The sequence below is a fragment of the Guillardia theta genome (genome assembly GCF_000315625.1).
Source record: "Guillardia theta CCMP2712 unplaced genomic scaffold GUITHscaffold_9, whole genome shotgun sequence".
Classification (NCBI taxonomy): Eukaryota; class Cryptophyceae; order Pyrenomonadales; family Geminigeraceae; genus Guillardia; species Guillardia theta.
The window spans coordinates 809,136-822,328 of NW_005434665.1; the positions used below are offsets into that span (position 1 = coordinate 809,136).

General features: G+C 50.4%; 5 protein-coding genes across 5 annotated transcripts; 1 reads left to right on the forward strand and 4 right to left on the reverse strand.

Annotated features, from left to right (window-relative positions):
* The first annotated feature begins 139 nt into the window (after window positions 1-139).
* Window positions 140-1,337, forward strand: GUITHDRAFT_161356 (Prefoldin protein, subunit 5). The gene is made up of 9 exons (XM_005839209.1): window positions 140-283; window positions 384-440; window positions 491-532; window positions 582-650; window positions 728-766; window positions 815-860; window positions 904-956; window positions 1,076-1,165; window positions 1,214-1,337. Exons 1-9 carry the CDS (start codon window positions 266-268, stop codon window positions 1,265-1,267), a joined length of 468 nt encoding a protein of 155 aa, XP_005839266.1. The 5' UTR covers window positions 140-265; the 3' UTR covers window positions 1,268-1,337.
* GUITHDRAFT_161357 (hypothetical protein) lies at window positions 1,316-4,733 on the reverse strand (the record flags this gene model as incomplete). The annotated part of the gene is made up of 26 exons (XM_005839210.1): window positions 1,316-1,414; window positions 1,463-1,503; window positions 1,557-1,628; window positions 1,671-1,803; window positions 1,954-2,058; window positions 2,102-2,151; window positions 2,264-2,336; window positions 2,380-2,463; window positions 2,516-2,558; window positions 2,614-2,666; window positions 2,717-2,794; window positions 2,847-2,907; window positions 2,963-3,035; window positions 3,131-3,278; window positions 3,333-3,407; window positions 3,455-3,510; window positions 3,641-3,687; window positions 3,856-3,935; window positions 3,972-4,016; window positions 4,065-4,109; window positions 4,164-4,241; window positions 4,292-4,339; window positions 4,390-4,427; window positions 4,478-4,531; window positions 4,579-4,609; window positions 4,662-4,733. 26 exons carry the CDS (start codon window positions 4,731-4,733, stop codon window positions 1,316-1,318), a joined length of 1,782 nt encoding a protein of 593 aa, XP_005839267.1.
* A 1,236-nt stretch (window positions 4,734-5,969) lies between these two features.
* GUITHDRAFT_102191 (hypothetical protein) lies at window positions 5,970-7,772 on the reverse strand (the record flags this gene model as incomplete). Its single annotated transcript, XM_005839211.1, has 6 exons — window positions 5,970-6,065; window positions 6,127-6,249; window positions 6,309-7,426; window positions 7,482-7,572; window positions 7,620-7,676; window positions 7,725-7,772. The coding sequence occupies 6 exons, from the start codon at window positions 7,770-7,772 to the stop codon at window positions 5,970-5,972; spliced, it is 1,533 nt and encodes a 510-aa protein (XP_005839268.1).
* Window positions 7,773-9,103: 1,331 nt separating this feature from the next.
* Window positions 9,104-10,484, reverse strand: GUITHDRAFT_102192 (hypothetical protein; the record flags this gene model as incomplete). The annotated part of the gene is made up of 11 exons (XM_005839212.1): window positions 9,104-9,229; window positions 9,301-9,427; window positions 9,506-9,552; window positions 9,603-9,677; window positions 9,784-9,823; window positions 9,875-9,925; window positions 9,976-10,035; window positions 10,088-10,145; window positions 10,194-10,260; window positions 10,312-10,362; window positions 10,440-10,484. 11 exons carry the CDS (start codon window positions 10,482-10,484, stop codon window positions 9,104-9,106), a joined length of 747 nt encoding a protein of 248 aa, XP_005839269.1.
* Window positions 10,485-11,836: 1,352 nt separating this feature from the next.
* GUITHDRAFT_133991 (hypothetical protein) lies at window positions 11,837-12,520 on the reverse strand (the record flags this gene model as incomplete). The annotated part of the gene is made up of 3 exons (XM_005839213.1): window positions 11,837-11,986; window positions 12,040-12,099; window positions 12,152-12,520. 3 exons carry the CDS (start codon window positions 12,518-12,520, stop codon window positions 11,837-11,839), a joined length of 579 nt encoding a protein of 192 aa, XP_005839270.1.
* Between the last annotated feature and the right edge of the window lie 673 nt (window positions 12,521-13,193).

Consider the following 13,193-nt stretch of genomic DNA (forward strand, 5'->3'; position numbering starts at 1 on the left):
CCCCACCTACCCGCAGCATTCCGCGCATGAGCCACCGCGGTCGAGGTTTTAGTCAACAAAAGGGTTTAGGTAAAAGGGTTTTTGCTGTGGCCCTCATCCCTCCTCTTGACATCTGCGGGTGGCGGGAAAGAAAGCAGCAGCAGCGGGCAGGATTCAGCGGCATTCGTCCTCCTCCCTCTTCCTCTTCCTCCTCCGCCCCCGCCTCCAGCTCCTCCTCCTCCTGCAGCTCCTCCTCCTCCTTCTCTTACTGCCTACAACTTCGTCAATGTCTACTGGTTCGCAGGTATGTCTGTCGGTTCGCTGGTGCCCTTTGCACTTCTATTCTTGTTGTCGTTTTTTTGATGAATCTCCCCTCTTTCTTGCTCCGTCCTCATTGGGTCCAGGTCAACGTCGCATCTCTCCCCATCGACCAGCTTCAAGCGCTGAGGGAGCAGCTGCAGGTGACGACGTTGAGGAGACACCCTTGCATGTTGGGCTGACGCAACAGTAGGAGGAAGATCGTTTCCTGACGAACTCCTACTCCCAGTTGAAGGTGATCTCACTTGCTGGTCCTGTCTGCACATGTTCACTTCATCGCTCAGATCGCTCAGAACAAGTTTGTCGACTCTCGTGAGGCCCTCAAGGTCATCACACCGGAGAACATTGACAAGGTAACCTTGATCATCATTTGTTTCGTTTTGTCATCATTTGTTTCGTTTTGTTTCGTTTTGTCCTCCTTTCCCTTCAGGACATTCTCGTTCCGATGACATCGTCGCTGTATGTCAAGGTGCCCCTTGACCGTCATATCGTATGCCACATGACACGTGGACCTCAGGGATCTCTGGCCAAGACGGACACTGTCCTTGTCGACATTGGGACAGGCACAGTCTACTGGGGACGGACAGGAAGTGACCTGCGCTTCAGGTTATTATGTGGAGAAGACTCCAGAGGAAGCAGACGACTACTTGAAGCGCAAGGTCTCGTTGCCTGAACATCACTGCTATCCTCCTCTTCCTCCCTCTCATCCTTCTTCTTCTTCCCTCCCTTCGCGCCTCCCGCTCCACCTCACCTTTCCTCTTTCTGACCCCTTGTCCAGATTTCATACCTTGGTGACAACTGTGAAAAGCTGGAATCAAATATCTCTGAGAAGCGCAAGAACATCGAGGCCGTCACGATGGTATTGCAGGTGTCCCAAGTCTCCGTCGGCCGTGTGGACCACTGACCCCTTTCACAGGCTCGGATCAGGGCGATGAACGAGCAAGCGCAGCCTGGTGCGAAGAGCTCGTAGGGAGTGAAGAGCAGAACTTTCAACGATCAATTATCGACATTCATTGCTTCATAAACATTCTCGAGGAATGACTATCGTCATCGTTCCGTTTACATTTTCTCTGCTTCGCCCCGCACATCTCACCACCTGCCTCGCCCCCGTCCTCCCCTGCTGCCATCGTCACATGCCTCGTTCGACAGAACATCCTCCTCCCACCTGAAGGGTCGACCGCGCACGAAGGGGCTGCGAGACATTTGCTGGACGAAATGGTGAGCAGCTGCATGGATGCCACTACCGCAGCGCCTGTTACCTTCTCCTCCTTCGCGTCCTGAAGAACCTGGTAGAGCGAGTTTGGAACCTCCTGGTCGGCCTCTTTCAGGACCTGGACATCCACGTCAGCGTCTGCTCTGAGGACCATGCTCACGTCTCTTGCTCGCCTTGATGAGCGCTGGACCCAAGGTCCCAATAGCCGCGTCATTCCGCGTGAAGAACGAGTAGGCAGTCCCGCTCCGACCAGCTCGTCCTGTCCTTCCAATGCGGTGGACGTAGTCGGATATCTACCAACAAGTATGTCAGAGAGGGAGAGAGAAAGTGGTTGACAGAGCATCAGTCAGGGGAAGAGGCGGGGAGGAGAGCAGGAGGAAGAACGAGGGACATATGGCAAGAGGCAAGAAGAGACAAGGAGGGACGCAGATTTCTTTCCTCACCTGCCCCGGCATATCATAGTTGACGACCAGCAAGACGTCGTTCACGTCCAGCCCTCTCGAGGCGACATCAGTCGCTACGAGAATCTGGCAGTCCCCCCGTTTGAACTGGACAAGAATTCAGTTGCTGCTCACAACCTTGTACACTCGCCTGTCCTAAAACCCAATCTCGCTCCTGCTGATCCTTGTCTCCATGAATTCCTTTCAGGGCTTGAGTCACCGACCGCAAAGAGGAATGAAGGTTGAAGAACAGGGGCAGAGGTAGAGGAAGGAGCAGGAGCAGGATGGATAAGAGGCAGGAAACGATTGTTACCAAAGGCTCGATAACCGCAGCGACGGAGTTCGAAGACGAGGTCGTCTGTTGTCCTTTTTGTTGCAGAGAATATCTGAATCTCGTCACGAACCAACACCATAGGAGCATCTACTCACAAGGATTTTTCCATCGGGCATATCCTTATTGAAGGCCGAAAGGATCCTGACAAGTCGGGGAGGCTTGTCCGCCTCCTCCAGCACCTTGAGCAAAGCAGGGTTCAGGTTGAGAGGTTTGCCATCAGGAATCAATCACCTCGACGTATTGTAAAACTGTCTTGACAGCTTGCATGCCATGACTGAAGAGAGATGATCAGAAGCTGAAGTAACGAAGCGCATGACAACGACGCGAACCTGCCGACGTAAGCAACGAGGTGCTTTGGATGCAAAAAATCTTGCGCCATTGCCTGTGGGATTCCAAATTTATCGAATATCAAAGGCACCCATGGTAACAAACCTGCACTTCAGTTGGCCATGTCGCTGTGAACATCAGAGTCTGCCGGTCGGGCCGGATCTGACTGACGATGGAGCGGATCTTGGAGGAGGACATGAGATAGGGACAGCAAAGAGGTTCAAGCTCGAGGAACCTGAGGCTCGAATCCCATATCCAACATCCTGTCTGCTTCATCCAAGACAAGGTATGTTACCCTGCACTATTCGATCAAAAACCTCTCCTCCACTCTTCTCCACTCTTCTCCTTCACCGTCTCAGATTTGTCGTTCCGGTTTCAAGGAAATCTATGAGGCGCCCAGGGGTTCCAACACAGATGTCGATTCCTGCAGGAATACATCAGCATCGCTCGATCCAGATCATGACCTGCAAGTAGGAGGGAGGGAAAGTCCAACGCTCCTCCTTCTGTCTGTATCCTCACCTCGTCTCAGCGACCCTGCCTGCGGTCCCTTCGGCGCTCCTCCAAACACTGCTCCAGTCCATGATGAGAGAAAGATATCAACTTCCCCCTCTCTTTCACCGCAAGTACTCCGAAGCCTCGAGCTCCTTCCAAACTTGTAAGCAACATCCTGTTACGAGCTTGTCAGGCGCAACTGTTATACTGGCGAGAAAAAGTCCTGCACCTGGATCTGTTGAGCCAACTCGCGCGTGGGAGCCAAGACGAGTACAATGGGTCCATCCCCTGGTCGCAGGGCCGGCTGCCAGCAGATATCACAAGAAGACTGACAAGCATTTGCACACCGACCTGTGCGTTAACGTGTACGATTGCTGGAAGCAAAAAAGAGAGAGTCTTTCCAGATCCTGCATTTGAGCGTCAGGCAAAAGCAAACAGGTGATTGAAAAAACGACAGAAGCAAAACAAGACCACTGCGAAGATATACACATTATGGGCAATTGACATCGAAGTCACAGCATACTGCTCTAATCAAACCTGTTTCAGCAATGCAGACACCATCCCTGCCGGACAATGCAATCGGCCTACAAAAAAGGTTGAAATAAGTGGGAATAGGATCATGTGCATGGATATGAATGGGGCTTGGAAAGTTCGGAAAGTGGGGGCATGACACGAAGCAAGGAAAGCCAGAGGGATGGCAAATAAGCATGGGGAAACAGGAGTGAAGGTAACGAGAAAGGGGCAATACAAACCATCCGATCGACTGAACTGGTGTGGGCTCTACGAAGCCTTCTTGTGCTATCTGAGTCAACACATACTGTGGGAACCCCCCCTGTCGAGCAGTCAGGTACGGAAATGTTCCACCTACCCCTACTTGCTCGAAGGTCAAGATAGGCCGTGGTGCATCCTCCCCCTGCACGAGACGTCAGCCATCGCCAAAAGCTGCAGGTTGCAAACAGACCTCCATCCTGATTTCGAGACGCTCTGTGATGCTTTGAACCTCCTCCTGTCGTGTCACAAGTCAAGATTTTCCTAGCTTGAGTTGCGGCAGCACTCAAACCGGACTCAATGCAGCAACTTGGGGATGTTCCTTGTAGAAGTTCTTCTGGAACACGGGAAGGTCCCATTTCTTCCAATCCTGCGTCAGGCATTGCACTGAGCCTGAGAATATGAATGATCGAAGAATACCTCCTTTGAGATGTCTTTCAGATTCCTGCCTAAATCTTGGGACTTATACTAAAACAAACCAGTCATCACATGCAGTACAAACAAAAAGCAACACTGACTGGCTGATTGTTCGCTTGCTCATATTGATAGTCTGGAACTGTCACAAATCGTATGAGAACTGGCCAGCAGCAGCAGGACGGATTTTACATTCGGAGCTTTCATGCCTATTGCCTCCACGTAGATACGGAGGTTGATATGAACCTGCACATCTCATGATGATGAACACACAAGAAGCATCAACAACGTACCAGAGAAGCCGTTAGTGTTGGAAGTTTCAGCCTGTCGAATTCAAAAATCATCGGATGCCTATGTCCACAACACTCTTCATTACCAGCGCGATGTAGAGACAGAGAGATTGGGCGATGACAACCCCCCATGCATTGATGACAACTTTCGCTTTCATCTTGAATACAAGCCTGTGGTTGATTTGGGTAAGCCCAGACAGCAGAAACTGGATACAAGTGTACCCTGAGGACAATTCGATCCCTTCAGTCAATCACAAGTCTATCGTGTCAGAAGCAGAAGTCTATCGTGCGATTCAGCGTCGACATAAAGCTATCATCATGCTTGTATTAGTAGTTGTGCCAACATGATTCAAATAAAATCTGGTAATCGGTTCCTTGTTCTGGTGTGTAAGAAGAATGAGATGTACTTATGTCTCTAAAACTTCGGGAGAGGTGCACACGTGGCAACGAAAAAACTGATCCGACACAAGAGGGTTCCTGCTGCCATCACGCACATACAGCGGGATAGCGCTCTCAGAGCAGATCAGACATGTGACAAGAATCGATAGGCGACCAGCAGGAGCAGGAATGGCGTCGATCAAACTTATAACCCTTACGACAGGGGTGCGGCTCGAGGCGCAAAGGCAGAACAAAAGGATGTTGGATTGATAGAGCAAGATGAGCAGTTAGAAGGGAGGCAAGAACGATTCATCTCTCTAGGTAAAGGTGAAGGAGGAGTTCTGATGGGGTTTGTTAGGAATAGAGCAGGCAGACGGATGGAGGTAGTGGACGTAGCAAGGGAAGGGAAGGGCAGCAATACGAACTGAAGCAGCATGCGTATGAAGTAAAGACGAAGTGAGGGGCCGGACAAGGAGGAGGAGCAGGGATGGAGAGATGGAGGAGGAGGACATGAAAGAACGGAGCGGGGAGCGCGACAGCATGGCTGGGGCATGTGCAGGGTTGCAAGTCCAATTTCCCTGCATGGCGCTCAGGCAGCCCGAGGTCTGCCACCTAAACTACCACTCATGGCCTAAGCTACCACTTATGCCATCCAACTTGGGTACCACTTGCCATCTAAGCTACCACACACAAAGTTGGCCGGGCACCGTGGCACCCGGCGGAGGTTTTTCAGTTCCGAGAGCGGCCGGGCCGGGCCGGGCGGTGGCGTTACCGTAGTCACATGATACCTCAGGAGGGCCGACCGCGGTGAGCCCGGGCGTAACATGACGGCATTCAATGATTACAGTGAAGTCATACGAGTTACTCGCTGGTTTCCGAGTTGAAGTCAGTAAGTTGAATCATTTGATAATTGAAAGAATAACTGCAGTGTTCACAAATCATGAAAAGAATACGTGTGACTGATGAATACGGCAACGCCCTGCACTGTCCCAACGGGCCCCCGGGCGCGGCTGAAATCATGCTGAATGCTTGTTCTCGTCATCAGTGGATTCCCAGGTAAAGAACAGAGGAGGAGCTTCTTCATACGGATCAATCTGTCGTGTATATGAGACCTGCCATGGAACAGAGAGGTCAGCTAGTTCCTCGATCTACGTGCAGTACAGCAAGCCTTACCAATGGTCTTCCTAAGGTCTCTCTGTTGAAGTAGACAGCAGCCAACAACCCCCCGAGTGCGAACAGTCCCAGCCCGATGTAGACTGAGAGGAGAGACACGTGGAAGCACGCTGTGAGAACAACCTACACCATCACCACGTCACCTTCCTCCGAGGCGTCAAACCACAGACAAACAGACATACCGGTGCTATCATGGCTGCAATCCTCCCAAAGCTGTTGCAAATTGCCACTGCCACACCTCGGTGGGTGGTAGGAAACAGCTCCCCAGCAAACACATAGATGAGAGTGAAGGGTCCCTCTATGATGCCTTTGATCGACGAATTCAGCGCAATGAACTGAGATAGGTTTGTGCAGAATGGAACCAGGCAGACAGCCACGAAGCACAAGAAAAATCCGATGATCATGGTACCCCTCCTGCCAATTCCGTTCATGTCCATCAGAATCATAGCCACAACGACCGCGAAGAGCTCGACGCCGATGCTAATCAAGACTGTGCTGTAAGCTTCTTTGATCTCCATCCCATACTCGTCTTCAAGGATGATGGGGTATATGAAGATGTGCCCATAATAAATGAACCCGCAGACTATCCATGCAACCGTGCAAAACAAAGAAGTGGACAGCAATCTCCTCCCAAAAATCTCTCCGATGGAGAAGTCGTCGACACTCAACATGAGCCCCCAATGCCCCTTCGTGCTCGGAGTGGGCGAAGGTGGCGGCGCTTCTTCAGGTAACGACACCCTCCCTTCGGCGAGCGGATGCACTCCATTCCACTCGCAGAGCTGGACCATCAGTCGCTGGACCTCTTCATCCTTCCCCTGGACCAACAGCCAATGAGGCGACTCAGGCAGGAAGAGCAAGATAAGCGGCAGAGAAACCAGTCCGGGAAGCACGCATACTGCCAACATGTATCTCCACCACGAATGATCATCGAATGAGTCATGCATAGTAATCCCAACCACACAGGCGAAGGCTGCTCCAACGGCAAATGCGAGGCCCGTCAGAGACATGGCTAGCCGGGCTCTCCATTCCTTTGGCGACCATTCCAGCAAATGACTATCAGATACTGGGACCATGGATCCAACACCCACTCCTGTGAAGAAACGAGAAATGGCAAATACCCATATGTTGGTTGCTAGGGCAGAGAGGATACCAAAGACACAGAAAAGCACAGAGATGGATATCATCGTCGTTCTCCTCCCGTATCTATCTGCTAAGTAACCTCCGATGAGATTTCCGAGCAAGAGGCCAGCAAAAACAGTCGATCCGACAGATGAAAATTCGTAATCATTCAGCTGCCATTCTGTGAGACATGAATTAGCCGTGTGCTTCCTTCTCAATCAGGGAGGCGACTTTACCCTTCTGAAGAGGCTTCCGAAGCAAGCTTATCACGGTCATCTCCATGCCGTCAGCCGCCACCATCAACGATGCAATCAAGAATATGCACAACTACAACCTGATCAATTGGACGCATTCACAAGTGCACAGTTCTGTACCTGGAACATCCCGACGCCCGCATGCTCCAGATGCTCCTCGAGGCTCGGCGATCTTTCCTACGGAAGGGTCATGGGATCAAAGATTCTGTTAAGTGTGGGACTGACATGATTTGTCCGATCTGTCACGCTCCCGGAATTCCTTTCTGTAGACATCCTCTTCCGATCCACGAAACAACCTCGAGGAGTTTCAGTGTGTTATAATGCCTGGTAATGCCTTCGGTTATTCAGCAGTCTCGGACGTCTGGTGGATCTTCTGAGAAGATCGAGTCAGTCAGAAAATCAAAAACGATAATTTTCAAGCGCAAAGTTGTGTTCTAACAGAAGTTTGAAATGTTCAGCCGAGCGTTCACGTTCCGTATCTCGAGCAGACGAGGGAAAGCAAATCATCTAGAACAAATTCCTACAAGCGGATGCTAGAAGTAGCAATTCAGAGAACATGATAGACAATAAACGGGTGGCAGGAAAGGAGAAAGTTCGGTTGTAATCGATCAAAAGCATGTGATTACGGTGTGGAGGAAATCCGCAGACAACAAGATCGCAAATAGAGCTATCACAGCAGGACACACAAGGGGAGACCAACATAGTCTTCGAAGAAACTTGAAGAGGAAGGAGGGGAAAGAAGGATGGGGGGGAGAGGAGGGTAAAGCCACAGAGTTTCGCTCCTCTCTATGCGCATTACGTACGGTGAAAAGCCGCCCGGTGGTCACTACTCTAAACATCGGAGGAGGGGTACTGTGTACCGATAGGGGTTCGCCATAGGGGCAGGATGGGGGTGGAAGAGTTTGCATCAGGGTACTCAGGGAGAGAGGAGTAGGGGTAGTCAATCCAACGTGAGGAGAGGTCACGGAAATAGACTCTCAGTGGCACGGTCCGATTCCGAACTGCCGCACTGGGCCGTCCCGGCGGAGCCCCGGGCTCTGAGTCTCTACTGACGGTAGTTCAACTGCCAACGGTTCTCGGACTCCCGGCCCGGACCCCGGGCCCGGGCTAGCCGGGCGTCACTGTGCTGGCAGCACGCGGCGCGGCCGGACAGCCTGGTGGGTAAGGCGAGGCTTCAAGTACTGAGTCAATCATTCTTGTCCATCACAGTCAGTAGCTAAAGTTTAACTTTTTTAATTGAAACACGTGACTCGGATGCGGCAGCGGCGATCTTCTGAGTCTCCGACTCGTACGCTCCGGGAAAGAACACCGTCACCAATGCCGTTACTTCAGCTCGTCAAAACTTAAAATCCGAACACCCGGCTCTCGGCACATCATTTGTTCGTTAGCATTCTCCATTCTCCCGCATATTCTCCTGTGTAACAAGATCAATGTCTCGCAAATCACGAACCTCGAAAGTCCACCTCCCAAAAAGCTTGGAAGTACGTTTCTGTCAACCAGTTCCAAACAAACCTGGAGGAGCAGACAGGGAGGAAGAGAGAGGAGCAGGCGGACGAGGAGGAAAGAAATCAAAAGGATCAGACCACAGGTGGACTCTCATCGAATCAAACCTCCTTGCTCTTGGATGAATTCGACGTCACTGAGACTTTCTCAGCGGTCCGTGCTGGTATGAAAGGATGCACCAGCTTCCATATTGCAGTAAAAAACATTGGCGCGTTCACCACACAGACCTAGAAGTAGTCAGATGCGTTGTCGAAGAGAGATCGATTGTTTCAAGTGCATCGAAGGCTATTTCACTCACTTTGTGGAAGCATTCCGGATAGCACTCCATGATTTCAACCCCGAGTCGATGCCTTCTTGCCGTGACGTTGCTCTGCCACTTTCGGATCCACATTACTTGCTTCATGCTGCAGCTTGTCAAGTCCATTCTAGAATTCGTTGTCAGGCAACCGTCAGGATGTTGATGTAAAGAATCTGTAAGCAACAGAGAGATAAGACGAACTTACATTTTGACGTATCCCGGAATCCTCCCTGTCTGGAGAAAGATATTGTCCTAGAAACAAGGCTCAGAATGAGGGATTTACCTTCAATGCAAAGACCAACCAGCAGGAAGAAATGATACTCCAGGTTGTGCATGAGATATCTGTCCGATACTTCAGGCGGAATGTTCACCAAACCCTGCCGATCAGTTATTCAACTTTCAACAACGAATCAAACAAAAGCAAATGCAATATTCAACATCAGATTACACATCACGGCGAAATCAAATCGGACACTGCAAGACCTGAAAGTCGAATTTGGGTGTCTGCTCGATGTTGATAGGGCTATCATTTCAAATCAGCGCAGATTCTGTAAAATGTATCCGCAAAGTTCACCTGCCATTCTTACTCCTTCCACTGACAAGATCGAAGGTGCATTGATAACATCTGTTCACAAGTATGTCAATTCTAAAACCCTGGCAGACAGTAAGCCGCACAAGTGATGTTCATGGTAGCCGGGGAACTGATTTGGCTTCATGCCCTCCAAGAGCTGATTTCTGCTTAAAAGATCAACAACAGATGCGACTTGCGGCTAACTTCAAGAAATACCTGATATTATCAAGACCGTACTCTTTCCTGTACTTCATCATGTTCCTGTACTTTTCTCCTGAGCAGAAATCAATTTGATATTGAGGCAAACTTCTTGGGTCAATACCAGCTGTCTTGATGTCCCATTTGAAACCGATGAGAAATCTTACTAGCCAGATGTCGCGAAGTGGTCCCTTAACAGAAAGCATCACAATTTAGTGATGTGTTTGGCATTGTAATCCCACCTGTCCAACCATGGACATGCTCATGCAATCCTGTACCTCTTGAAGCATACTCTGAAACTAATGAGAAAAGTCAGGACAGAGTCCGTTCAACAAAATGGGCGAATTCAAGACATGTTATTACAACAAACCTTCGCTGAGTGTTCCTTGACGATGTCGGATACGAGATCGCCCATGTTGCGGAGGTTAAACGAAACTCCACCTCAAGATTCAGTGCAGTTCGCGAGAGACTTGGAAACAGAAAGGGAATTACTTCTCAGAAAGAAGTAACTTCTACCAACTCATGTCCTTTTTTCCGTTGTGTGCGTTGGATTGTCCTTATTGACTACCCTAGTTGTGCTGATCTTCCCATATTGAGGGAATACACCTCTCAAGACGAGCAGAAATGATGTACAAGAGCATGGCAAATACTATCTGCTCTATCATTCCATCCCATGCAAACCTAACACTACTATCTTCAACTACCAGCAATATCGTGTTTGTGATACCCAACAAATCCGCACAACTGACTCCTCCCCCCGAACATCATCTCGAGCACTCTACCTACTTGCACTGGCGCTCGTCTTCCTCATCCCCTGTCGTATCCTTCTTCTGTCCTGACATTTGCCTTTCTTGTTTTCTTCCTCTCCTCTTGCTCCTGACAGTATGTGCATTTCCTTGTTCCTTAGTTTCCCCATGTTATTTGATGACCTTCCCCGTGATTTTTACAATGACCCACCTCTATAAAGCGAATCCACCACCCCTTTCCTTGAGTAACCCCCACAACTCAAGAGTCGTTGCTTTTCCAGGGGGTGGTTGAATTCAGTACCGGTGATTTACTGAACAAAAAGTCTATTTGATTGTAGGTGGTAAGGATACAAGTACCCACCCAGGAGAGTGAAATTCCATCGTACCCCTCGCTCAATGACTGCAGGAACACCCATGCTTCAGAATTTATCTTCTAAATTTCAAAGTTCTGTATGAAATGTACAAAATTCCCCTCAACCATTGTGAACCCCATCGATATAAAATGCTTTGGTGAGGAGCACTTGTAGTACCATAAACATATATATTGTTTTATATTTGTATCAAATCTATTCTATATGACTTGTATGAATACAATCAATATTGTCATTAACCAATACGAATTTAAGTCAAGTGCCACCGTACGCCGAGAGCAGTTTTTAGCCTCGGTTCAGTTCATTTCAGTCCAAACTTGGGCCGGGGGCTCGGAGCGGGCCCGGGCGGCCACGTGTCATTGAAGCCACCGCCGCGCCCGGGCCACCGTCAGCGGCCCCGCCCGGCTCTGGATCAATCTCACTCTACAGTGTCGAACTGGTGACTCCGAGTCGTCACGACCATCCGATGATGGCAGTGAGTTTCAAGTCTGAGCCCTGGCAGTCGGGACGCTGAGCCTCCGCGGCTTTACCAGTATACTTGAACAAAAAATTCCGACAGCAACACGCCCGTGCGCCCAGCAAGTCAGAAAGTTTGACGAACAGCCTTATGCCTGCTCAGTGGTGCCGGATGGAAGGCTGATTGATCCGCATCATTTGCCTGTGCGAGCCAGTTGGCTGCTTCCTGTCTTGTTCTTTGATCCAGTAGAGAGGTAGTTGTGCTGGGATCGAGGCACATTCGTGCGAGTCAACTTGGCGATGTTGGAGTTGGTGTGCTGAGTCATCTTGTGACAGGTGCGAACCTGAAGAACGTGAGGTCGGATCATGGCAGAAACACATGGACGCCTCCCCGTACCGAGTCCTGCATGGTTTGTATGGAATCATTCAGCGCCTGCTGCATCGTGTCTCTCTCTCTCTGCTCGACTCGTCAGTTCTCGTTCTCAAAACATTCAGGAGGATGTGCAGACCTTGCAGTTGGCCTGATGTACTTTGATCAAGTCGACTTTCGCTTGTTTCTCCGCCAGCTCTCCTTCGATTCTTGCAACCTCTGCTACATCAGCTTCTATCTGATCTCCACAATTTTTCCTTCGCTGCCGAAGAAACGCTATGAGGCTGTCCAGCCCCGTCATTGCTATCTTGGCGACATCCAGCGCCTGCGCCTTCTGCTTCAAAGAGGGGCTAACGAGTCGATTGAAGGATTCCCTGTCGTAGGGCACATACTCGTTGAGGAGATTCGTCAACGAGTCTTTCTTTGGAACAGCTTGCTTGTCTTCATACCCGAACTCGTTCTGAGGTTTCTTCGCGCCTTTCGTTGCTGGGCTCCTTTGGGCGGCCATGTCTGCAGATACAGTAAGAGCAGGAAACGAAATTGACGACAAGAAAAAAGCCAGGCTGCAGAATGCTAGGATATAAGAAAGATAAAGAATTTGCGATGAGGTCGAAGTTGGAGGAGGCCAAGGAGGTCTTAGCAAGGCAAGTAGATGGCAAGAAAGGGTGAGAAATAAGTGCTGCATGAAATGGACAACTGGAACGAAATGAGGAGGAAGGCGGCGCGAGGACAACAATATGTTGCGATGAGGTTGCAGGACTGAGGAGAGGGAACAGACAAGGCGTGCGGTGCTGATGGAGGTGTGTGGGCGGCTGTGACTCATGCGAGCAGCGAGCAACAGCAGCTGTGGGGCGGCGGCAGCATGGTTTGAAGGGTGAGGAGGGCCTAACAGAATTACTCAACAACAGCAACGGATGTGGATGGGGAGGTTTGCGATGAGGGCAGACGGTCTTGGTAGCCAGAGCTCCCGTGAGACAGGGAGGAAGGGAGAGGGAGGGAGGGAGGGAGAGGGAGGGAGGAAGGGAGGGAGGGAGGGAGAGCTGCAGGAGTAAGGTTAGATGTGAGGGGAGATGATACAAGACGGAAGCTGTCGAGACAAGCTCGGATAGACGGAGGGGGATCGGAGAGAGAGCGCTGCAAGAAGTATCAGGCCATTGGGAGTAGCTTACACATCCAGAGGA